This window comes from Protopterus annectens, chromosome 3.part0 (assembly GCF_019279795.1).
Source record: "Protopterus annectens isolate FY-2018-M chromosome 3.part0, PAN1.0, whole genome shotgun sequence".
Classification (NCBI taxonomy): domain Eukaryota; kingdom Metazoa; phylum Chordata; order Ceratodontiformes; family Protopteridae; genus Protopterus; species Protopterus annectens.
In genome coordinates, this window is record NC_056731.1 from 1791959681 (window position 1) to 1791987446 (window position 27766).

The 27766-nt window shown below is 40.3% G+C and overlaps 1 protein-coding gene across 1 annotated transcript in view; it reads right to left on the reverse strand.

Annotated features, from left to right (window-relative positions):
- CRISPLD1 (cysteine rich secretory protein LCCL domain containing 1) overlaps positions 1–27766 on the reverse strand; it is a 694545-nt gene that overhangs the window by 247487 nt on the left and 419292 nt on the right. The window contains exon 10 of the mRNA XM_044065835.1: positions 949–1079. Coding sequence (XP_043921770.1) covers positions 949–1079 — 131 coding nt within the window. The remainder of the gene's footprint in view (positions 1–948; positions 1080–27766) is intronic.

Genomic DNA, 27766 nt, shown 5'->3' on the forward strand with positions numbered 1-27766 from the left:
TGGTAAAACAACTGAGTTAGGGGATACTGCTGCTGGCAGGCCTTTCTGAATCCCAGGGAAAAAAGTTTTCATATAGTCACATTGTTGCTAAATTATTTCCACCATAAACACCTTCCATAAATGAGGCCATCATAGGAGTACTGGAGGTGATTATAACCTTTGCCCTTGACCTACACTTGTTGTTGTTGTTGTTGTTGTGTCTTTCGGCTTTTCCCGGTTAGGGGTCACCACAGCGGAACTACGGTCCGCTAATGATTGGCAGTAGATTTTTACGTGCCGAGTTGCCAGCCCTGACGCACAACCTTCAACGAAGATACGCCCATTCATGCATGTCTCCACACAGAAGACGCTCAAGCTGAGAATCGAACAGAACATAGTCTTACTGTGAGGTGTGACAATGCTACCGCAGCACCACCACCACAGTCTCACTTATAACATTAAATTCACTAATTTATTGGCATAGATAAGAATAGTTTACACTAATATATCAGCATTTATGAGGACACGCATACACACAAAAGACAACTGTGTAAACCGATACTGTTTACTACAACTATCTAAAACAGATAAACCTTCAAGTCACCCTTTTGAGCAAACTGGAGCAATTATATATATATATATATATATATATATATATATATATATATATATATATATATATATATTATAATATGCTTGTAAATATAGTAGTCATGTACTCAGCAAACTTATACACTGTTTTAAACAGCATCAAGATAAACTTTGTAAATACTTGTACACTGCTAAATCTGAGGAGCTTTTCTCTTAAGGACTCTACTGAAAAGGGATTTAGCTAATCCCAGTTGGACTTTCTCAGTAAACAAAGGCAAATAAAAACAGATAAATTCATATTAAAGTGTATTTAATTCAGTTTGGCCTGGCTTCACGTTAGTATAATACAGTGTTAATTTAAACCATGTAGTTTCTTACCCAATTGCCTGAATTCCATTTCTGCTTGATTTAATGAAAAGATCTTTTCTTCCTTGCCTCGTGATATCCACCCATCCACCTTCATTGTCCAAAATCCCATAGTGTATTGCAGCTCTACAGATACTTGATTGCTAAGGAAGGCATAAAACACGTGTAATGATCAGTTTTGCATATGAAGTTTTGTATTACACAGTTTCTATAACAACATTTGTAAATTACTGTTCATAATTCTCATATTACTTTTACAAGCTCAACAGAAGACTTTTGTGACTGTATCTTCAATATAGATAAGAATTCAACCTAAATATAACTTGAGGTGACGAGAGCGCTAAACCAAGCAGAAGCCGAAAATTATAATGGAATAAGTGAACATGATGTAGTGAAGTAAACACATTCAACAAAAAATGAAACAGTTTGATGTCATAGGTTCATAGGTTGATACTAGGCTATCTGCCCTAGGGCATTTATAAGCCTAGCCAGAGTGTGTTTGGCTTTCGCCACCCTTTTAGATTAGTTGACTGTGCCTCTGTATAGTAGGTTACAGAAGGTAGCCCTTTTAAGGTTAGTTTACTGTACCTCTGTCTAGTAGGGACACAGAAGAGATCCCAGGGGTAAACTTACGATCTCCCATCCACTCGTCAAGATTTCTCTTGAAGAGGGTCAGTGAGGGGCTCTGCCTAACATGGATTGGGATTTTGTTCCAGAGTGAGGGGAGCCTCTGGGATATGAATCTGTCCCTCCAGCATGTCCTATTTATTTCTGTGCTGAGGTTTAAGTCCCTGGAGCGTGTAGCTCTAAGGGATTTGGATTTCCTGAAACTAGAATTTCACATCTACAAAATACTTATTACAGAAGAAAAACAAACAAATGAAGTATTGACAAGGATAAGGATTCTGATGTTGTAATGCAGTTATTTATATCAGTTTTGTCGACTTTGCCATTCTGAGTAGTACCACCATAACTTGTGATACTTTATTTTCCAGACTGCAAGCATTTGTTAACATAACACTTCATGAAGCAACTTTTTGGCAGCCATAGTTTTATACTGCTAATGCTTATCTGTGCTTTCTATAAAATCAGAATTATTACATTTATAAAGGAAGTGAAAAATATGCTCGTTGTCAACAATTATTAACCAGTTTATCCATATCCATTCACCTTAAATGTTTGAGTACATTTATTTCTGCTCTGATTAAGTCCATTATACGTGATTTGCTCCATAACTGAAATAATTAACGTATTCCCTTGTTAATCCGATCTTTCTGATAAAAATTATTCTTCGAACAACACTGGAATGCTCCACTTATTTGTCAGGCTTGCCCTCTTCTTCCTTCCCAAGTGTTCTCAGTGCATTATTTCTGAATATCTTATACAGCTATACCCTGTAATCATTCTAGCGTTCAGTGATAACACATTGTTTCTTTAGCTACTGTTCATAGTCTGTCACCAATCCCCTAAATATACTCCTTAATTCTTCTTTGAAGACCCTTACCAATCTAATTCCTGTCTCCCCTAAACAGTCTAGAAAAATGTATGATATATCTATTGCAAAAACTCATAGCACCTTACCATCCCTAGAGCAAAGTAGTACAACCTCACATTCTATTTGTTTTCGCCATAGCTTTGCAGAACTGCATATTGTGATTAAACTTTGCCAAACACAAACTCGAGAGTCTTTCTCCTTAACATTACCTATTGGATATAATGTTGGCATCTGCTTTTTAAATGTTCTGTACCTACAGCTAGGTGATTGTCTAATGCACACTGAACAGCTGATATTATACCTCAGATTATATTTAGCCAGTTGTCAATCAAGAGGAATGAGACAGAGCAAGCTAACAAAAGGTGGATCAATTTGTCAGTAAAGGAAAACATCCTTATCCCTTTAAGAAAAAAAAAAATGAAGACAAAAAAATTCTGGATAATGTGTCCTTGCAAAAGAAAAGCTTATGAAAACTGTTGTTATAAAGAAATCGCTTCAATGTATGCTTTACAGTAAAATGTCAAAATAGACATTTAAAAATGGTTCAGGTTTCAACACAGTTACAGAAGGTGATGGGGGGAATGACAGATGGAAACAGCTACAATAGTCATTCAACAAACATTTATTGTATCAATATAAAAATTGCAACAAAATATGTCATACAGCAATAAGAAAACCTCATCAACTGTTTTGTTTGTCCAGAGATTATTCTAATTTTAACATTTTTCCTTAAAAAAGAAACTGATAAGTTAAACTCATTGAGTCTAACAAACAGTTTGTTTGTCTTTTCGGCTTTTCCCAGTTAGGGGATGCCACAGCAGAACTCTGGTCCGCTAATGATTGGCAGTCGATTTTTATGGTGCCGAGTTGCCAGCCCGACGCCCAACCTTTAGCGAAGTCACACCCATTCACGCATGTTTTTCGGAGGCCACTAGACCGCGGGGAGAACATGCAGACTCCACACAGAAGGCACTCCAGCCGAGAATTGAACAGGAGAACCTCTTGCTGTGAGGAAACAACACAACCGCTGTACCACTGCGGAAATAAACAGTACTATCACAATATCCTTTTTATTAAACCATAACTCTTCCCTGGGATAGTTATCTAACAAATTTGTTAAGAAATTAGACCATATTGCTGATGGAATATTATATTCCTTAAATATATGACAAAGCTCTTCCCTAATTCCTAACACAAACAGGGCTCCAAAATACAAGTCTTTACACAGACCTGTTCCAAACATCCTTGTAACATTTATATTTTAAAGTTAAATAAAGCTGACTGTCTTACAAAGTATGAAATTGCAAATGAATGCACCTTAAATCAAAGTTGGCCAAGACACTAGCAAAAGTGAGAGAATACTTGAAATACTAGATTCTTTCTCTATCATTCTTAAAGTTAGTTGCTGCGATTACACTTCTAATTGTGACAATAAACAGGAACTGTACTTGTACCTTTTTTCCAATATTTAAACACTAGGTCAAAGCCCTGCTGCCTAGAACTTTCCTGATCTATTATAAACAGACATCACTGTAAATGTCCCAATCTAACAACTCCAGCTGTCAATGTCCCAATCTAACAACTCTAGCTTCTCCTCTCATATATGAATAGTAACTCTGGAACTTAAGTTAATTTGATTAAGTTAATCTGAGCCATTAATTTATATAGATGCAAATGAATGTCAACATCTCCAAGAAGTACAGTGAACTTAATCACCTGACCCTCTTTGCATACATCCCCTTCTCAATTCGTATGTAATTCCCGCTACAGAACTCTAACTTCTAATACCCTTTTCAGTAAGTTTCTCCACTACTCATATTTACCTCCGTCCCTTCTTTTCACACTTATCTTACTTATCCCACTTATTTTGAACTTAAAATGTGATTGAGGAAGGGTGAAACTCCCTCCTGAACTACCTACATCCCCATATTTTCTTACATGCATAGATTATCATAATAAGTGCACCAATCCTCCATCAAAATTTAGAATCAGCAGACTATCTATCAAAGACAGATGTAACCAGGGACCAAAAACATTTTTTGATTCACCTATAATAAGATCAGACTCAATTTAGTCCCACAAAGGAGCCACAATCTTAGTCTTCTTTCCCTGAATAAATATTCTATACTACCTTCTCTCCTGTCTAAGCAGGATCTAATCCTCTAATAAGTGAGCTTTGTGAGGTATTTTCAAACTTGCATTCAACATGTGCATTGCTTGCGTCCACTAACAATACTCCTATGTACAGCTTCTCATGTACCCATCAGGCATAGTAGCCAGCTCTTCTATTTGTTCCCAAATGAACAATGTCACCTCTGAGTTTTCTTCTGAAGATTATGACTGGGGTAGCTTTGAAAGTCCACTTGACCAAATACTTTCCTTAGTTTTAGAAGACTAAGTTATATTTATTTGGAGAAGAGAGCTAGAGTTCAAGGTATCATCCCTTGTTTTCCACCAAGATACCCTCAATAATCAGACTCAAGGGCTGATGAGCACACTCAGTTCTAAAAAGAATGTCATCCCACCATGGCCAAACAGTGATGGCTGTAGAGAAACCACCATGAAAGCAAGTAAACTCACAGTGCCTAAATTCTCCAAACTGACATCCCTCTGTGATAAACAGCACATTTTCTCATGAGGAAACTTATTCTTTTGCCTCATTCATTGACACTTGAATGCTTTGAACTTCAACATGGAATGTTTAAGCTCTCATTACTGGAGGCAACAGAATTGCCCTGACACTATTTTACAAAGACATGCATCTAGAGTGTTTCTCCCTGGGCCTCCATTGAAAACTGGCTTTATTCCAAGTCGGACTTTCCCAGTTAACAAAAGTTAAATAGATAAATAACTAAACTATCTTATATTCCAAATCTATCATTCCAGCTACCCACAATCAAAATACTGTGAACCTTTGCTCTTTCCAAATATCCAATGAGGGAAGTACAAAACTTCCACCACAGAGAATGCTTTTTATCACCAGCTGAAGGGAGATACGCATTTCATGCCCCTTCCATACTTTCCAGCCATATCTGACTTCTGTAATGACCATTAGAACAGCAAATACATCAGCAGAGTTTAATATCCAAGGAGGGAAATGGAAGCAGGCTACTAGAATATTGTACACACACACACACACACACACACACACACACACACACACACACACACACACACACACACACACAAAACTCTGGGGCGTTTTAGTTTTTCCAGTCCACTTATGACATGTCTTTGAGAGGTACAAGGAAACTAGAGTACCAGGAAAAAAGCTAATACAGGAAGGACATACAGTCTCCACAGGGAAGACACCCCAGCCAAGAGTCAAACCAGCCAACCTCTTGCTGTGAGGTGATGACACTTCTTACTACAGCACTATATTGTCATCCTACACATACACATATATATGTGTGTGTGTGTGTGTGTGTGTGTGTGTGTGTGTGTGTGTGTGTGTGTGTGTGTGTGTGTGTATGTGTGTATCTGTATGTGTATGTATATATATATATATATATATCTATATATATATATATATATATATATATATATATGTATCTATCTGTATGTATATATATATATATATATATATATATATATATATATATATATATAGAGAGAGAGAGAGAGAGAGAAATACACATACATATAATATAATTTGTAAAAAAACAAATCCAGTTTCTTCTGATAGCAGTGCAACAGCCAAAGCTCAAAACAGTTTGTCAAGCTGAAAATATCCAGCTTTACACATAGTTCATAGCCTTCTAGCATTCTAGCCAGTATCTCCCTGAAGTACCTGAAAATCCAAACATGAATCTGTGAAAGGACTCATCTGCTAGATTTCTTGCATCCAAATGATACCGTGTCATTAAAATGCAGACAAGCAAGATCTTTCACTTTTAAATCCCATCCCACTCTCACATCATAATCACACTGCAACTATCCAGAATAGGACAGCTACTTACCTTCTGTTAAGAATAACCAATCAAGTCAATTTTCTCTCCCTACTTCAGTCTGATCCCCCCAGATCAATATGCAGCTCTGTGTCACTAAATGAGCCGAACTGATTCCATCATGTACAGGCCATCATCAGGAAACTTGACAGCCAGATGAGAGGTATCCTTAAGTCTTTTAACTCATTTAATGGGAAAAGAATGAGACCATAAATAAGACTGTCTTTTTCATCACTCCACGGTCTGTCTCGTAATTTTATTTAAAGACTTTTAATCCCCGATTGAATTAATTCCTTAATCTTATATTATTCAGAGAGCATTACCATTCTGCAGTACCTTTGCTCATATCTCAAATCCAGACTCTGGTGATAAGTTATGTTTCTGCACTCTCCTCCATTGATATCAATTGATGCTTGGCCCTTTAATTCATAAGAGCAATCACTCTGAATATCCCTACATTAATTCTCTTTAAGGAAGAAACCCTATCAACTGTAATGTCTGTGCTGGCCTACATGCTCAGCATGAATGCCTGGCTCAAACACATTTAAATCATTACTCTGATACAATACTGTATTTCTATATAAAGTACACAACAAGCTTCTGCCATCTTGTACATTAAGCCCTGATACCAGATCAGTAAATGTCATTGCTGCTTTGTCATGTAAGGCAAGAATAATGAAATGCACAATGCAACCATGAATGAATATCAAAGAAATATTCAAGTTTATGCAAAAAAAAAAAAGGAGGAGGGTGACTAGAACAATAATAAACTACAGTTCATAGACTTACAAATAACCTGTTAAAAAGGCTCCAATACTGTACGCATCTTAAAGGTACCTTACACATGCACCGCAGTGCTGTGGGAGAAGTGGACAAAATGCACCACTGTACTGCAGACATTCTTGGCAGCTGCTTGTATCAGAAGCTAATCTCTAAAGCAGTAGGAGTTCTGCCCGAAATGCAATAACCTACTTTAGGAAGCCTCTAGATTTGTGGGGTGGGGTGCTCGGAGAATAAGCTATGCCTCTGTAAGAAAATGCCATGTCGTTACTACCATGCAGAAAATTATGAGCATCAGCATTACATTAAAGTCACGAGTCATCTACACATAGGTATGTGAAATGCCAGAACACTATAATGCTAAAATATTTTAGCCAGATAAAATCCAGAATATTCCAACATGTTAAAACAAATATTTTCAAAAGCTTACTAAGGTATAACTACTCAAGTATGACTTGAGCTAGAATTTACTCTTGAATTTTGTAGATTTTATTTATTTATGTATTTACTTATTAGTTGATCAGGGTAGAACACTAATCTATGTGGAAAGTTCAGCCCATGGTTACACAATTAAGCACATACCCAATAAGCAAACAATCACAACAGCTATACACAGATAATAAGAGTAAGAAACAAATGAGGTTTGGGGCAAACCAATTTGTTCAGGGACACATTCAGAGTTTGACGGTTATGCAGGAATGATAAAGGAGGGAGGTTAGGGTTTGGGAAGGGCAAGAGTGGATGTTAGAGCTGGCATGGAAGTGGAAGGTGGTTAGGCAGTGTGGTGGGGAAAGATGGGTTAAATTAAGAAGAAGGAGGGTTGGAGAGGAAAGGAGGTATACGTGAGGTGTGGCTTCATTGTTTTTTTGCAACTGTAGCTAGGTAAGGAATCAGATTTAGGTGTGAATTGGATATGATGCAGGGTTACGTCCAAGACAACCTGTAATTGAAAATATAGCTAGGGTGTGGGATAAAATTAAGGTGAAGTTTAAAAACAGTGGACAGGTAGGCCTTGGGTTAATAGCTGTGTTTATGGACACTGTGGGTAATGCTTGGTAACCAAGGTTTGGGTACACTTTGTGTGGGAGAGGCTTATTTGTTGTGTGGACAGTTTAGCTCCTGTTTTTTTTTTTTGTCTTCTCTTCTTGTCCAAGTTGAATAGGTTGTTGTGGTGGTTAGAGCCTTGAGGGGAGGTATTGAGTAATAGGGTTAGTGGTTTGGGTACTTGGTAAAGTCTTTCTTGCATTAAAAAAAAAAAACAGTAATTAACAGAGACAATTATTAGAAATATTGACCCAGATTAGATACAATTTGGCTCACCTGCTCCATTAGATATTCCTTTTAGCTATTGTAAAATCATACTGGAATCATAGTAATAACATGAATCAGAAATCAAAATAAGTAATATTTTATTGATCCCACAGGAAACTGCTTATGTTAGAACTGCACAGATAAACACAGACACAATGCAGACCAAACACAAATGTTACATAATTAGACATGATAGATACTATACTCACTTATGTTACCCCACATGTATCACAGCAACGCCTGACATTGGTACACTGTTGACCATAACTGCTTTATACCACATGAAGTAGTAATTACCGCTAATACTAGGATATGGGGTATTACACATTACGATACTTTAACTAAGGTATAGCATATTGCACAAAAGATAATTGCATTGATGATTAATATTGCACTGAAAAAGAGATAAAAGAGAGATAAAAAGGATGGGGAAAGAAGAAAAACATGTAAGAGTTTAACACTGCACTATGTGGTCTCCTTCGGTAGTGGGGGTGGTGTTGGTAGGAGGTATTATACAGCCTGATGGCTGTAAGTAAGAAGGATTTTCTGTAACATTCAGCGGAGCACTTTATGCTCGTCAGTCTCCTGTTAAGGAACTTCTCTGTCCAAACACCATTCTGTTGAGTGGGTGGTCAATATTTTTCATGATGGACTTTAGTCATGCAAACGTTCCTCTCAGCCATGGTTTTGAAGATGTTCAGTTCTACTCCAACTATTGAGCAAGCCTTCCTTACCAATTTTTTGAGTCTGTTTGCCTCAGCCTTCTTTATGCTACTACCCCCGCACATCACTGTGAAGAAGATAGCGCTGGCAACTACAGTCTCATAGAACAACCGCAGCATAATGTTGCCTACTCCAAAGGATCTGAGTCTTCGTAATAAGTGCAGCCAAGTTTGACTCTTTTTATATGCCACCTGCAAGTTTTAGGACCAGTTCAGCTTACTATCCAGGTGCACTCCCAAATACTTGTAGTCCTGAACAATTTCCACGTCAGCCCCTAATTGACAGAGGAGTCATTGGGGCACGAGATCATGATCTTCCTGGATCTACTACCATCTCCTTCATTTTACTGATGTTCAGCTGCAACTGATTAATGTCACACCAGCTCACAAAGCTGTCCACCACACTCCTGTATTCCTCCTCTTTTCCATGCCTGATACTTCCTACTATGACAGAGTCATCAGAGAATTTTCACAGGTTACGGCACTCAGTCTTATAGCTGAAGTCTGTGGTATACAGAGTGAAAATAAAAGGTGATAAAACTTCCCCATGCTATGCTCCAGTGCTGCAAAACACTGTGTCACACACACACACAGCCCTGCAGATGCACATATTGAGGCCTATCAGTCAGATAATCCAGGCTCCATGGGCATCCACATTCATCGTTGACAGATTACTACCCGGTCTGTCTAGCTGGATGGTGTTAAAGGTACTTGAGGAGTTAAAGAACATGATTCTGAGGTTTTGTCCTAGTTTGTCCAGGTGACTGTATGCTCTATGCATAAGGTGGATAATGCCATCTTCAACCCCTGTCTTCTCCTGGTATGCGAATTAAGGGTGGTCTAGTTCTTACCTGACCTTGGGGTGAACTACTTCCAGGATTAGCATTTGAAGGACTTTCAGGCAGTGTGATGTGAATGCCATAAGCCTGTAGTCTGAAGTATCCCTGAGGCAAGCCTTCTTTGGGGCCAGAATAAGACCGAATATTTTCCACAACATGGGTAGCCTAATGGGTACTGAGCCTCAAGCTGAAGATCCTGAGTAGCACCCCTCCAAGCTGTGAGGCACAGCTCTTGAGCACCTCTGGGCTAATGCCATCAGCCCCCACCACTTTTGTAGAGCAAAGTCTTCTTAGTTCTCTGATCACCCAGTCCTCTGATAGGATGATATTCAAACTGCTAGCCTGTGCTTTGCCAGCCGAGGTGGGAGTGTGGGTGGTTTTTGTTTGTGAATGTGGTCCAGATGTGATTGTGTACCCTCCTTCCCCTGTGTTGAACAGCAGAGACTGGGGGGAAGAGGCAGACAAGGTATGCATTTTGCTATCCAGGAGGGCATCTTAACTTTGGAAGTGGAGACCACATTGCATGTTTTTCAGTGCATATTATCAAACCTATTAAAGAACATGTTAAACTCACTGGCATTCTCTCTTTACTCCCCTCCATCACACGGCTGCAGGACTTATAGCCAGTAATGGTCTTCAAACCCCTCCATACTTGTCTGCTGTTGCACTGTTGCATTTTTTGCTCTAACATTCTCCTGCACCTGTCCTTCCCTTCCTTAATCTTCTTGGCCAGCTGGTTTCTGTGCCCTTTTCACTGCATACCTGTCTCCAGACCTGAATGCTCTTTTTCTCATTCAGGAGGGCTTTGATATCCTTGGTGATACATGGTTTGTTGTTTGGGAAGCAGTGTACAGATTTTAAGGGTACAGTGGTTTCCACACAGAAGCTGATGTATTCAGTGACACAGTGAGGCTATTGATGTCTACCTCATGAGGCTCACAGAGGGTGCCTTAGTCCAGGGTCTCAAAGCAGTCCTGAAGGGTTACACTGGCTTCCCTCATCTACTTCCTGACCTTCCTGATGGTGGCTGGAGCCTTCTTAACCAGTGGCACATAGAAGGGGAGAAGGCGTACCAGGCTGTGGTCTGATCTTCCAAGCAGTGGGATGGCTGTGCAACTGTATGCTTCTTTAACATCCGCATACATTAGGACCAGTGTTCTGTTCTCCCTGGAGATGAGGACATGAGAATCCAGATGATTTCTCAGGAGTCTCATGGAGACCAGTTGGATGATGTCACACACTGCTGTAGCATTGGCTGATGGCGGGATGTAAACTGCGACAGCAATTGCATGGGAGATCTCTCTGGGCATATAATATGGACGTAGCCTCACTGCTAGTAACTCAATGTCCAAGCTGCAGATCTGTTCTTTTGTTACTATGTGTCTAGGGTGGCACCAACACTCATTGACGAAATACACAAGCCCCCCTCTTTTGCTCTTCCTACTTCCAGCCCAGCCTCTATCTCCCTTAGACACTATAAGCCATCAATATCTATTGCTGTATCAGGTTTATGCTCATGCAGCCATGTCTCAGTAAAGCACATTAAACTGCACTCCTAGAATTCTTTTTTTTTTTGAGCATCACTACAAGCTCATCCATCTTGTTGTCATGCAATCTAACATGGCCCGTGAACTGTGTTTCTTGTACAGGTATTGTTAAGGCAGTATTGGTAGGGTGGTATGATGTGGTTTCCTTTTTGTGTAGATTGTAGGTGGGCAAGGGGTTTCCTGGTGCTGTATTCTAGATGAAATGTTCAATGGTAGTGGTATGATGCTGCGACTTTCTTGTTGCTGATATGGTTCCTGCTGAGCCATAAATGATGTTTTGCAGGCCGCAAACTGCTCAGAATAAGCGTTGCTTACTGTGCATGCATGGTGTGCTGCTAACCACTAAAAAGGGGGCTAGAGTAGCATGGATGTGCAGATGGCGGTTCGCTCTGAACTCCCTGAAATTGGTCATAGCTCTCAATTGTTTAGATCTTCTCAGAATGTACAGTATTTTGCAACACTTTTTTGGCTTCTTTCTCATAAACTTAGGGTTCTCTGGCATATCACTGAACATCAAATTCACTAAATAATGATGGACATTTGAGTTTCAGACTTTATATCATTCAGAAAATGCATGGTAGCATTAAGCCTGTTACATTCATTAAATAATGATGGACATTTGAGTTTCAGACTTTATATTATTCAGAAAATACATGGTAGCATTAAGCCTGTTACATTAACAAGTTTCTGTGTTTCTATAAGCAATATTTAAACTTTGTCCCCGTTTTGGGCCTCAGCCCCCTCCCCCCATTGTTTTGGCTTTGTCCAGATATCTTGTATTAAGAGGTAGAGAGGCTGTATTGCACAATCATTTTAAAAAAGTAAATAAAGAAAAGAAGGAATAGGAATAATCGTAATGTAAAGAAAGAAGTGGGATAGTTAGCGTGATGGATAGGAGTTCACTGAGGGAATCGAGGCGAGCAGGAGGGTGCACATGGCAGAGGGGCTGAGAAGAGAGGCTGGGAGGAATGTTACAGTGATGACATGGGGACTTATGAGGCAGGGAGAGGTGGTAAATCAGAGTTAAGTTGATGCAGTTACAGCCGTGGACAGGTATAGTACAGTTAGCTTTCTGTACAGCCCTGCTGCAGTGCAAACATGTTTTAAAAGGGAATAACTAAATGAAATACATATATATATATATATATATATATATATATATATATATATATATATATATGTATATATATATATATATATATATATATATATATATATATATATGTGTATATCTATATATATATATATATATATATATATATATATATGTATATGTATATATATATATATATATATATATATATATATATATATATATGTATTTCATTTAGTTATTCCCTTTTAAAACATGTTTGCACTGCAGCAGGGCTGTACAGAAAGCTATATATATATATATATATATATATATATATATATATATATATATATATATATATATATACATACAGACACACACACACTTTCTGTATATATAAAAAAAAAAAAACTATAAATAATGGAAGGGGTTCCAGGGAATGTGAAATAAGTTTGAGGTAATTTTAGCACAAACTTTGGCGCGGTGGTCTAGGATAACATAATTTTCCACTGGCAGGTTTATGGCCTTGAGTTCAATGACACTGTACAGTGTCGTCAGCCATGTTGCTCAGTGTGAAGGGCAGATACAATCTAGAATGGTAGACTAGGCTGATATAGGTGTTTTTTTTTCTATCCTAGAGTTCTTAATGTTGTCCTTTCTTTTGGCAGATGGAGAAAGGGTAGAGTTTGCGGCAGACATGGGTAATTGCCAACTAATGAGTTTCCGGTGTCTGAAGAAACTGGTGAATCCAGTCAGAAGAGGAGGAGGCAGGTGGCAAAGAGCAGGTTCGTGGCCATAGGGAAGCAGGCAGTGCAGTTGAGGGATAGGCAACTTGGTCAATCCAAGTTTGCTTTAGTCTGATTTGAGAAGGTTGGCTTCTTTGTTTCAGGAATTTCAAAGTTTTTGAGGTAGGGGGAATTTTTATGGGCAGAGGTGGGGAGTGTCCTTTCAGGGCCAGAGGAGAAGACCAGGGGACATATTCTTCCATTAATGTGCAGGTACTACAGCATATGCTAAAGCAATTTCCTGATTTGGCAGTTATGGAAGAATTAATTGAAAGGTTTTCTGGGGAATTTCCTATTAAACTGAGGGTTGGAGGGGATGGCTCAGTCTGTAAGAATTTGTGCCCATTGCAGAGGAAGGAAGAGATTTTGGAAGGTTTGGTGGAGAAGGAACAGTGGGCAGGTAGATTATTGGGCCCGTTTTTTAGCCACCTCCCCTTTTGCAGTTTTAAGGTCTCGCTGTTAGGTTTGGTTCCTAAGAAGTCAGCCAGTGATTCATCATTTGTCTTATCCTGAAGGGAACTCTTTTAATGGTTTTATTTTGTTAAAGGGAACAAAAGTGAATTATGTGTCTTTGGATGATGCGATGTGGGTCACTACTGGGTTTGCAGATCCATGATTGGTGAAGATGGATACTGAATTTGCATTTTGATTACTACCAGTGTGGGAGGAAGAGTAGCCTCTGTTAGGCATGGTGGTTAGAAACAAGTTTTACTTTGACAAAGCGATGCCGATGGGATATTGTTTAACACTGGACTCCATTGGATTTGGCAGCAGCAGGTGGGCACTCAGAAGGTGGTACATTATCTGGCCAATTTCCTAATAGTAGGCGAAGGGTTTGAAGGAGTGTTGGAAGGTATACAAGAGTTTTTGGGGATGTGTGAGGAACTGGGTGTCCCACTGGCTACACAAAAGTTAGAGGGCCAGGCCAAGGCACTGGGTTTCTTGGGATTGATAGTGGATGTGGGATGTGGATTGTTTTGTTTACTGGTTGAGAAGATGACATGTTTAAAAGAAAATATTGGGTGGGTGAAGTCCTAGGACAAGGTGCAGATTAGGGAGGTCATGTAGCTTTTAGGGCTTCTGAATTTTGTGTGTCAGGCAATTCACCCAGGTTATATGTTTTGTAGGTCCACAGCCTTTCTGTTAAAAGAGGTGAAAAGCAAACATCATTGGGTCAGGATTAGTACGCTGGCGCATGCTGATTTAACACTGTGGTCATCCTTTATGGAGCAGTTTAAATGTGTTTCCTTTTGGCAAATGTATTGGGTTGGTCAAGGGGAATTGCAATTGTTTTAAGATGCAACATGGGGGTATTGGGATGGAAGTGTTTTTTGGTGGCAAATGGTTTGTGGCTTGATGGTCGGCAGATTGGAAGGATGAATGGAAGAAGGATGTAGCCTTTTTGGAGTTAATGCTAATCTTGGGAGGTGTCTGTTGTAGCAGGAGCGGTTGTGTAGAAAAAGGGTTATTTTTTTATTCGGACAATATTGCATTGGTGCGAGTTTTAAAGGCTAAGACAGAGAAGTCTGAATTACTTTTGTTAGTATTACATAAACTGGTTTTACAGAGTTTGGTGAATTTTTCTTTTACATATGTGCATGTGGCAGGTGCTAGGAATAGGACTCATGACAGTTTGTCTTGCTTTCAGTTTTCCAGGTTCTGGCAGTTTGCTCTGGAGGTAGCAGATGAGTCAGTGGTGTTACCAGATGAGGTGTGGCAGATCGGACTAAAGTACAGTTTTGTACCTACCATAAATGTCGATGTTCGAGTGTATTTACTGTTGCAGTCATTACAACTGGGTTATCCTGCTGGCAGGCTACCCGCAGTCGGCCTGAATTCCAAAGTCCTGGTCCGGCGTCGGTTGCTGTCGCCTCTTCCTGACGTCAGTGCGCCAGTGGTATAAAAGATGCAGCCGACACCATTTTCTTCAGTTTTTCTTGCCCCAGATGTCAGGTGCCCCCAAAAGGGTAGGCTAATAAATTCTGATCATAAAAAAGCATGCACCTAACCTTCATCTACAAGCAAATACACCACATAGGTTGTATAGAATAGAGAAGTACAGATAAGTCCCAGCAATGAAGGGGGATGGTGGGAGAGTAACTTGGACTGCAACAGTGAATACACTCGAACATCTACATTTATGGTAGGTACACAACTGTACTATGTTCATTGTGTTTCACTGTTGCAGTCATTACACTTGGGTTGAATCCCAAAGCTGAGGTTGGGTGGCTGGGCCTAAATAGAATTAGGTCGTGGCTATGAGGCCCTGCAGAACTGCAGTGGCAAAGCCTGCTCTGGATTTAGAGTAAAGAGGTAAGTGGTAGTGCTTTGTAAAAGTGTGCACTGAAGTCCAGGTTGCAGCCTCCAAAATGTCCTTGGTTGGTACTCCTCTGAGGAAGGCTGCTGAAGTGGCTGCTGCTTTGGTAGAATGTGGCCTAATGCCCTTAGGCACTAATTTGCCATGTTGTGAATAGCAGAAACGAATGCAGTGGCCTATCCATTTTGAAATAGTCTGCTTTGAAATAGCTTTTCCTTGCGATCCTGCAGCATATGCACTAAGAGTTGCTCAGTCTTTCTGAAAGCTTTTAGTTTTGTCCAAGTAAAAGCATAGCTGTCTGTGCATGTCCAAAGAATGCAGAAGTCTCTCCCCCTTATTCTGCAGGTTTAGATAAAAGGTAGGCAAATGTATGGTTTGGTTAAGAGCCACACTGGACACTACCTTAGGCATAAATGTTGGGTTTGTCCTTAGAGAAACCCTGTCCGGATGGAAAATAATAAAATGTTCCACAGCCATTAGTGCCTGTAACTCTTCTTGCTGTAGTTATTGCTAGGAGAAGAGGTGTTTTCCATGATAAGTATTTTATCTCAGCTGTATTGGCTGGTTCAGAAGGAGGCAGTGTGAGTTTTTCCAAGACAAAAATTGAGGTCCCATACAGGTACTGGAGCTGTCCTTGGAGGTCCTATGTTTTTGGCCCCTCTGAGATACTGCCTTAGCAGTGGATGTCAAAAAATAGGTGGGTCCGTATTGTAATGAGCTGAAATGGCAGAGGCATGGATCTTAATTGATGAAAAGGATAGGCAGCTTTGTCCAGCATCTGTTAGGTATTGTAAAATCTGAGGAATATTTCGTACAAGCGTGTCAATTCCTTGTGCCTGGTTCCAAGCACAGAATCTCTTCCATTTTTCTGCATAAGATTTTCTGGTGCTGGGCCTCCTGGCCTCCAAAATAACATCCATAACTGCTTTAGAGAGAGGTGTGTTCTGAATGGTTACATTATCCGCCATGCAGCCAGATTTAGGGTTCTGAGTTGGCTGTGCAGGATCTGATTATTTTGTTCGGTCAGCAAATGAGGAATTTGAGGTAATGTCCAGGCTGGGCCTTGAGACAAGCTCTTTAGGATTGGGTATCAGTGCTGGCATGGCCAGTCTGGGGGCAATCAGGATCATTTTTGGCTTCTCTTGTCTGACCTTTAGGAGTACCTTGGGGAGGAGAGCTAGAAGAGGGAAGGTATATACTGTAAGGGCTTTCCAGCTGAATGAAAGGGCGTCCACTTTCCATGCTTGTTTGTGATAAGTCCAAGTGCATAATCTCTGTAGCTGGCAGTTATGAGGGGAGGCAAATAGATCTATGTCTGGGCATCCCCATTTCCCTGTTATCATGCTGAAGATTTGTGGATCTAGTTTCCACTCGTGAGGATCCATGAGGTTTCTGCTTAGTTCGTCTGCCAAAGTATTTGTCTTTCCTGGCAGGAATTGTGCTTGCAGGTGTACTTGATAAGTCAATGCTGTGTTCCACAAAATTATGGCTTGTCTGCAGAGGGGGTAGGAATGTGTGCCTCCTTGCTTATTTATGTACCACATGACTGTAGTATTGTCCATCTTTATCAGCAGTTGTCCTGGATGAAGTAGGTCATTGAAGACTGTCAGGGCATTCTGTACAGCTAGCATCTCTTTTTGACTGATATGAAGATGCATTTGGCTTGTGGGCCATGTGCCCTGAATACATTTTCCTGCCATGTGTGCCCCCAGACATAATCTGATGCATCTGTTGTTTGTGTCTGCCTGGCTGTGGGTAAAGTGAATGGCTGTCCCTTGTTGTGGTGACAGGCCTGTGGCCACCATCAAAACTCCTGTTGCAGGCAGGGAATGAGAATAATTAATGTTTCCAGGCTGTGGCAATGTTGAGTCCAAACACTTTTTAGATACCATTGTAGTTTCCTCATATGCAGTCTTGCATATGGAATTAGTAGAATACAGGATGCCATGTAGCCCAGAGACTGCATAATTTTTCTTGCAGATAACTGGGCCTTTGTTGCCATGCTTTCGAAGTAAGAAGTCAGTTGCCTTTGTTTGTCTGGCATGAGATAAGCCATCTGGGCAGTTGTATTTAAGCTTGCACCCAGGAATATTATCTCTTGAGAGGGTACTAGTTCTGATTTCTTTTCGTTTACTGTGTACCCTAGGCAAATTAGTAATCTTTTTACAAACGCCAGCTGCTTTAGTAGAATGTCTTTGGTCTCTGCTTGAATAAGGCAGTCGTCCAAGTAGGGATACATCTGAATTCCTCTTTGTCTGCAAAATGCAATTACTGGTGCCAGGCATTTTGTGAAGACTCTGGGCGCAGTAGATAAGCCAAAGGGCAGTACAGAGATTTGGTAGTGCATTGAGCCAGCTATGAATCTGAGGTATCTTCTGCAAGATTGTCTGATTGGGACATGCAGGTATGCCTCTTTGAGGTCCAAAGTTACAAGCCAAGCCTTCTTGCCCAGCAGGGGCAGAAGCTGCTGCAGAGTCAACATTTTGAATTTTGGAACATCCAGGCTTTATCCTTTCTTGGTACTAAGAAAAGTCTTGAGTAAAATCCTTGTCCCTGCTCTTGTTGTGGCACTGGCTGAATAGCCCTCATGTCCATGAGAGATGAAACTTGTTTTTGTGCCTCTGCCCATTGATTGTGTAGCAGGTCTGGCATACATTTTGCCTTTGGAAGGGTATGAAAGTGGAACCTGTAGCCCTGAGAGACTATATTTAAGACCCATTTGTCCTGGGTGATCATGTGCCAATTTTGTGAAAAAAGTGCTAGCTTTCCTCCTAAGGGTGCTGCCAAAAGATAAGTGCTTGGCGTTGGCAGAGGGAAGTCATTGGGACTGTTTCCTATACGGCTGTGATTTGTCTTCTCCGCTTTTGGAGGTAGAAGCACCCCATTGTTTGGGCCTGCATGAGCCCTGGGGCTGTTGTCTGCCTTTAGGGCATCTGTATCTGCCTCTTTGTGGCCTGTCTGACACTGGAAAGGACCAATTCTTAGAAGGCCAGTTCCTGCTAAATCTGGGAGGCTGTACCTGTAAGAAATCCTTTACTGGCTGCATAGATTTAGCTTTATCCTCCATTTTCTTCAACACCTCTTCTGCCTTAACACCAAACAAAGTATCATGCTGTAATGGAGCGTCCAATAAGTTTGCTTTAACATGATCAGGCAGATTCTGTTCCTTTAACCAAGCATGCTTTCTAATGACAGAACCTGTAACTGCAGCCCTGCAAGAGGCCTCCAGTGAATCAAAACCACATTGCAAAGTATGCTTTCCCATTTGTTCAGCTGCGTGCAATAAATCCTGCATTTCCTTGTTCTCAGAACATTCAGAATTTGTCAACATTTTCTGTTTTAGCAGTGACATTAAGTATTGCTGATATTTAAGCATATGAAACTGACAATTTAAAGCCCTTACAGCCAAGGTAGCAGAAGTGTAAACTTTTTTCCCCCATCTGTCCAGTGCCCTTGAATTCCTATCTGAGGGGACAGGGTTTTTTGCAGTAGAGGCCTTGTCCCCTTTGGGACCCTGAGATATAGTTTCTGGGTCAGCAGCAGGGTTTTTATATAGAAATTTATGAGAGTCTGGAACCCTGTAGTATCTGTCTGGCTTAACAGGTGCAGGAGGCAAAGAGTCAGGAGACAGTACAGACTCTGAAAATACATCATCTACAATGTCTAGAACAGGTGGGATAGCAATAGGTCTGTGATGAGGTAGTAGGGGAAAGTCTCTGAGCCTTTTCTTAGATTCTGAGTAATCTTGGCTCTCCCAGTGGAAATGCTCCCTCGTGGTATGCAGGGTTTCCCCAAAGGAGTAATCCTCAGGAGGAGAAGCTGAAGGAATAGATTCTTCAGCATCAGAATCCTCATAGGGAGGAATAGAATATCCCTGTTCTGAAGAGGAAGTCAGAGGAAATGGAAACCTGATCAGAGGAATCATATTCAGTGTCTTGCCTAGGCCTCTTATCAGGAGGGGGATGGGAACCCCTGATCAAAGTAATTAGGTCTTCGGCCATTTTGAGCATCTGTTTTCTTAGGCATGGAAGTCTGTCCTGGAGAATGCTGTACATGTTTCCTTGTCTTTAAAGCTATTTTAGTCTTTGTCTTGGATGCTGAAGTTGGCTTGATATAAAGCTGTGTAGGTCTGAAAACACCCTCAGAAGCCGATGCCTGCTCAGTGGCTCCGGACCCATCTGAGGGATTAGTTTCCGAAGGCCCAATACCTTGAGTATCCAGAGGCCTAGATGTCTCCAGGTGGGAGTCGGAGGCGGCCTGTGGCTCTGAGGTAGCGGGTGTCAGGGGCTGCGAAAGCACCTCACTGAGAACCGGCGACTGGCCTAGAAGAGGCTTCATCATTGGTTTTGGACCTCGGATGCCTGTCCTTTTCTTTTTCCTTGCGCTTTTTATGAACTCCAGTCATTGGCTGTTCCGACGGCATTATATAGTTAAACCTACGGCCAAAGTAATGAAATGCGAAATCATACCAACTCTTAATAGTGCGTTGGTTAAATCTAGCACAAAACCGACAACTAGCAATGTCGTGGTCAAGGCCTAGGCAAGGAATACAGTAAGAATGAAAATCCTTATGAGGTATTTGCTTCCCACAAGAAATACAATTGTTAACTTTTTCTGACATCAGTCTGGAGCAAGACAAAAGTTTCCCCAACGGGGTACTTAGCTTTATTGAAGACATCGGATCTGAAATTCAATTTCGAAAATCTCAGGAGTCGGCTGACCGGCACTTGCGAACTGCTTTTGCTTCGGGCACCACTTGGCAAGAAAGACTGAAGAAAATGGCTTCAGCTGCATCTTTTATACACCTGGCGCACTGACGTCAGGGAAGAGGTGACAGCATCCGATGCCGGACCAGGACTTTGGAATTCAGGCCAAATGCGGATAGCCTGCCAGCAGGATAACCCAAGTGTAATGACTGCAACAGTGAAACACGATGAACATCTGGATGGTTGGTGCAGGAATCTTTGGCAACTTCTACAAGGAAGGCATATGGTAGTGCATTACAAGATTTTGATAAATTTGTTTTGCAGCTGCGTGAGGAGGAGCGAGTTTGATCGGAAGAATTGTTATCGCAATACTTGGCTTGGGCTTGGGTGTGAGGTAAGGCAGTTCAGCTGGTCAAGGTGGACCTGGCAGAAATCAGTATACTTGGATAGGTGGCAGGGTTGCATGATTTTCCTAAATCCTGGACTGTGGTTTTGTATGTTGAAGGGTCAGATTAGAGCTGCTGGTGTGAAGATGGACAGACGATGGCCATTGACAAGACAGGTTCTGAAGATTTTGTTACATAGTTTAGCTTTGGTGAATGCTGATTCAAAGAGATTATAGTTTGTGGGTGACGAAGGTTTTATGGATGTATCATGCAGCATTTAGGGTGTAAGACTTGTTAGGGTCACTGGTTTGGTGGGATGTGACAGTATTTTCTGCGTCAGTACATATTTGTTTGCACAGATCTAAAACAGATCAGCTGGAGAAAGGCATGCAGATAGTACCGGGAAAGAACAAGAATGACTGGTTGTGTCTGGTGGTTTGGGCTAGGAGATTACTGCGGTCTCATGTGGGGAGTCCTCAGGACTTGGTTTTTTGGTTGACAGGGGGTAAGGTGATAATGGGTAATCAGTGTATATGCAGGTGTAACAAGAACAGCCTTTTGGTGTATTGGTTTTCCAGGACAGAGATGTTCCACTCATTCTTTTCACATAGGAAGAGCCTTGGATTTCATGAGAGAAGGCAGATCAGTTGAAGTTATTAAGAGGGTGAGTTGTTAGTCTTCAAATGTCTTTTTGCCTTATATTAAATAATTAGCTAAGGTGGTTGGCTTAGTATTAATTGCTCTTTTTTTTATTATTCTAGGCCAGGAGATTGTCATTCTGGTCATTCCTATACTCACTGGGCAGCGAAGAAGACTGCAGTTAGGCTGGCTGGCACCGAATTCGGTTTGCATCCCTTTGGGTGGACAGTCATATGGCAAGGAATCAGAGGCCTCAGATGGCATCAGTTTGCAGATCAGTCCGCTTTTATACAGTCTTGAATTGGGCTCCCATGAGTCTTGGTGATTAATTTGGCAGGTAATGATTTGGGAGTAATTCAAAAGTGACAGCTGGTATACAGGATAAGAGAAGATTTGATTACTTTGAAGCAGTTATACTCGGGTATGCATATTGTGTGTTATGAAATAGTACCACAGTTACTTTGGAAGAATGCTGACAGTTTTATGGCTTTAGAGAGGGCTTGTTGGTTTGTTAATTTTAGGTGGGTGAGGCAACTGCTTACTTTGGATATTCATATGATACAGCATAGATATTTTGATGACAGGGACCCAGTTTGGATGGATTACACCTGAACACTTTTGGTTTGGACCTGTATAGCGTACTCTTAGGTTGCTTTTTTTAGAAGGTTTGGTGAAGGTCTTGACCCACTTCTGTTGCTCTTCTGGTCTTGTGTGTTCAATGAGTTAGGGGAATGAAATTGGGCAGTGGGATGCTGCTTTTATAAGTAAGAGTAAGCGAGTGTTGGTGGCGACACTGCTTAGCTGGACAGGGTGAGCAGGGATACGCTGCCCTGGTAAATGTTTACATGAATGTTCATGCTGTGATCAATAAATTAAAATGTCGTTCAATAAAGTTATGTTTACGGAAGTTTAATAAAGGTCATCAAATGTCATTTGGTGTGGTGTGTTTTATTGAAGGGGACCAGGACAACATTATTTATACAATTAATCGACATGACTAAAAACTTACAAGTATATAAACTATTTACATTACCTAAAATTAATTAATGAAATGCATGTAGAAATAAGGAAGAGGAAAGCAGACCAGGTAAATATAACACCTAGAAGAGATAGTATGATAAGAATTAAGGCAAGGTAATATATAAGGTTAGGGAGTAAGAACAAAGGAAAAATACATAAGTCAGGAGTTTGAAGTGGCAAGATGGAAAATTAAGTGATGGGCCTTGTTCTGAGCATATTTGTAGTTTAGGCATTTCTACATTTTGAAAGCACTTACACTGTGACTGGTTTTAAAATAATGTCTGCACTGAATGGTGCTGTGGATAGAAGAAAATTAATTGTATCTGTGGGGAATGGATTCCAAAACTGTTAGTGTTATTTTGGAGAAAATATGTTCAGTTGAATGCAGCGTGTTATGTGGACTTTGAAAGTTGAGGTTAGAAGGAAGGAGGGATCTTAGGTTCTGTGAGGTAGAGCTTTTGAAAATTCTACTGACAAAGAAGGAAAAGGAGTCAAGGTTAATTACTTTATAGACTAGGTTTTTAATTAGAATGGTGATACTTCCTCTGTAGATTGGTTCCTACTGAATCTGCTGTTTCCATAAAAGGTTTTTATCATACAACTCATTTTTCTGCATCATAGCACACTAAACGAACATCAACAAATTAAAGTCTACAGGGCTAAGCTTCATCACTGTCAGTAAACATAGCACAGTACAGACCATGGTAAGGGTTACTGCTAAATTAAAAATGTTAGTATGCATAGGACCTTACACAGACTCTTGTATTACATCATTGACTAATTATTTTAGTTCTGACAACACACCTTCACTGTTACTTCACAAAAACTACCAAAGGACCAGTTTTTAAATCACCCTACTGTTTAGACACCCATCCTTATAAAAAAAAAAAAACTCTCGTGCTTGGGAGGTGAATGTCTTCCTAAAATCCAGACACAAGTAAATGCATCAACTGGAAGGCCCTTTTACATTCCACTCATAAGCTAATCATGCAAAATATTCAGAACAATGTGATTTGACATGCCCTTAGGGAAAAAAAACTGAAAATGCAATTTACTGAGTTAGTATTCCATAGAGGTAAAAAGTTATTTATAGTCTCAAGCTAACTTCCTGCAGTTTTGTTTTTGTTCTCCCTCATCTTTTTTCCTAACTTCACATTTGTCATGATACTGTTTTTTTTGTAAAACTTGTGACTGTTATTTGATCTAGCCACAGTCATGGGTTTTAAATTGTCTTGCTTTTTATCTTCTGTGTTGTTTATTATTGTCTTCAGTGTGGCAGTCAGATAGGGCATGAGTGATTTCTTACCCGGTGACAAAGATCATGAATGGGGGCTTGCTGCAGGTTAACTCTTTTTTTTTTTTTTTTTTTTTCTTTTTTTGCGAATATAGTGGAGATCTCAGACAACTGATTAAAAAGATGAGGGCATTCTTAGCCTTTCTCGGTAGTTTCTGTTTATTTTAAGTAATCCTTATGCCAAGGGGAAGAGTTTGGGCTAGTGCCTACAGCTAGGAGGAAGCCTTATAGCAAGTGAACCAAGTAGAAGGCTTTTACTAGTACTGTGAAGACAGTTCCTGCAAGGGTCCCCTTATCCATTCCTAGCAGAACGCTGCAGTGAGTGTCCAAAGTGCTGGCATGGTATCAGTTCAAACCTGTAATGAGTTTTTGAACAGTAAAATTAATTTTTTGATATAGTTTGAAAAAATATCTAGATGAGCTGTCACTAGCAATTTGTCAAACATAGGCAGGATGGAAACTGGTCATGAAGTTAGAGACAGATTTGGAATTGTTAATTTTAGAAAACAGTTTTATCAAAGCATCATTCCAGTTAGATGGAATAATAATGGGGAATAATGCAGATGATATAGATCTGGCAATGATGAATGACTAACCTGACTTTATAAATAAAATATACAGATATTGCAAAGATGAATGACTAAGCTTACTTCATAAATTAAATATACATATTTTATATAGCCTAATTATGAACAACTTCATCTGACCTTAGAAATTACCCCAATAAAAAAAATCTCTAACAACATAATATTTAGTTGTTTTTCTGTATGAAATTGTTCATATCCTCCCACCTTTACTCCTATTGCATAAAATTTCTCAACTACTTTAATACCTCCAAATGTATTACTCTCACCTTTGTACATATGACTCTACACATTCACTTTCCATTACCTTTTAGCAGAATTTGCCTTTGCTGTTGTTGTTGTCTTTCGGCTTTTCCCGGTTAGGGGTCGCCACAGCGGAACTCCGGTCCTCTAATGATTAGCAGTAGATTTTCACGAATGCCAAGGTGCCTTCTCTCATGTTCAGTCTATTTACACATTGTCCCTTTCACTTTAACTCTCTTATCTTTACTACTATATCTCATTACTGACTCCCCAGTACCAACATATTTCCTTTTTAATTCTCTATACCTCATTCTATTGGTACCCCCAAATCACACTTATTTTTTCTCCTGTCTATTCTTAATTATTTCACCTACTATTCTATAGTCCTCTTATTCTTTCCCCTCCATTTACCATTTCTGCTCTTAATCCTCATCTTCTAGATGTTATAAATTCAAGCTTCTAAACTTATTACAACTACTGTACATGCAATATATTGTATACAGTTTGTACAATATTTGTAATGTTTTCAATGTCATACTCAATTTAATATTAATTTGCTTTCCAACTATTTTTTGTGATAACTGTGGAGCTTTTCTCCACAAGGCTTTGCTCGATCAGACTACCACAATCAACAAATGTATAATAAATAAATAAATAAACGATTAAATACTGTGAGATCCAGCGAAGGTATAAAATATAATTTTCTCAAAAAAATAGGGGCTGCCATCCTCCCTATTAAAAAGATGTTAAATTTGTTATTTTTTAAATAGCCTTTTTGGTGGGAAGACCTTAACAGAAGTTTGTTTGAATTGGTTTGGACCCACACTTTACAAAGCTTGGTAAAACAAGGAATTAACACAGAGGTCTTACAAGAATACTGGTTAAATTAGTTTGAAGAGCATACATTCCTGCAAAACAAGGAAACAACCTCCCACTTCATTAGTTCCTGACGCCTTCTTTACGTTTTGCTCATTGGCAGCCTGTTTTGTTCCCCTCCTGCCCCATCCACAGCTGCCGCACTCACGTCATTTTTTTCACCTGCAATTAGTCATTCCACTGTGACTTCTGATCTGCTGCTGCCTTGTTAAATTACACTGACACATTTGTACCATTTTAGTCATGTAGTCAAATTAAAGCAATAACAGTAAATAACCACCCCACTCAATTTTAATTTGCTGCTTTCCTTCTAAACATGCTGACACATTTATCCCAATCTGAACTGATAATTTCCTTTTCTATATGCCAGTCACAGAGCCAGTCAAATTAACACAATACTGTCTTCATGAGCGTCTTCCTATTTATTATGTGCCTGACACATTCTGCTCTTCTGCACTGCTGTTTTCCTTCCATATATCACTTATCTCTTAAAAGTGTTACAGCACAGACGTTAGGAATTCATGCAACAAATCAGTCGGGAGTAAACTGGAGTAATAATAATGGGAACAAAGAAAGCAATTAAGATAAACTGGAAAAATGTCGACCCTCCTATGACAGAGGAGATTAACAAGCAGAGAGGTCAGAGCTATCAAGAAAGATGTGATGGGCGAAAAGAAAGAGGCTAAGTTATTATGAAAATGGCAGAGATGGTTTCGAGACAGACAATAGGTTCACAGGTGTGTACTAGGCTAATGGCCCTGTAGCCTTTACAAGCCTAGCCCATAGAAGTGCCCTGGCATCATGCCACCTGACGTTAGTTCCCAGTAACTCTAACAAGTAGAGCTACCGGAGTGATTCCCGGGGTGAACTTTCTATTACCCATCCACTAATCAAGATTTCTCTTGAAGAGGGACAGCGAGGTGCTCTGCTTGACATGTATGGGAAGTCTATTCCAGAGCATGGGCAGTCTCTGGGTTATGAACCTGTCCCTCCAGCATGTCCTGTTGATTGTGGTAATGAGGTTGAGGTCTCTGGAATGTGTGGTGTGGAGGGATTAGGATTTCTTTAGATGTAGCATTTCTAACAGAGCTGGGTCAGACATGGCTTTGTAAGTCAAGCAGAGATTGCCTCTAACTAGGAGATATGAGACAGAGAATAACTGGAGTCTTTTGAGTTTGTCCATGTAGGACATGTGTTTAATGCCTAGGATCCTCATCGTGAGGTACTTCTGTGGCCTCTCCAGCTGTTGCAGGTGTCTAGTGAGGTACATGCCAAATGGAGCATTATACTTGATGACTGGTCTAATGAGAGAAGAGTACAGAGAGACGATGACCTCTTTCTTCCTGGATGCAAAACCCTTGGTAATGAGATATGTCACATAGAATGACTTTCTGACCAGAGTGGCAATGTGGTGGTCAAAGGAGAGGTTGCTGTCATCCTACGTCCCCAGATCTCTTATAACACCTTTAGTGTTCAATGGGCTCCAATCAATGTGGTAATTAGTGGGAACTGAGTTTGTACCAAAGGAGATGACGATGCATTTTTTGGCGTTAAGCTTAAGGCCATGGTTTCAACACCAGTCACTGGTCTCAGTGAGGCCTTTCTGCAGGATGTCTGCATCACTTAGGGAGTTAATAATGGCTCCCAGCTTGCAGTCATCTGCAAACATGGTCAGCCAGAGTCTCTTTGTTTTAGCCTGGACTTCTGAGAAGTAGATGCCGAACAGGAGAGTACCCAGGACTGATCCCTGTGGGAATCCACTCATGACTGGTCAGCAGTCTGACTTGGAGTTCGCTACTTTCACACTGTGTGTTCTATCTGTGAGCCAGTTTGCAACCCACCTAGTGATATAGGGGTTGATGCCTAGTTTGGTGAGTTTATCAATAATTCCAGAGTGAGGAATGGTATCAAAGGCCTTATCCAGATCGATGTAGGCTGTATGCACTGCCTTACCTTCATCCACAGCCCTGGTGACTGACTCAAAGAAGTGAACCAGGTTGAACAGGCATGATCTCCCTTTCAAAAAGCCAAACTGCATGGGGCCCAGAATTTGGAGATTTCCTGTATCTTTGTTAATCAGGTCCTTGATGATGTGCTCCATATCTTTACATATCAGACTTGTCAGGTTAATTGGGCGATAATTTCCAGGGTCTGTATTTGCTCCCTCTTTATGGACAGGGATGATTGTAGCAGTGCACTATTCAGTAGGGACAAAGCCTGAGGTGAGGCTGTGACTGAACAGGGCACACAGGTTCACTTTGTAG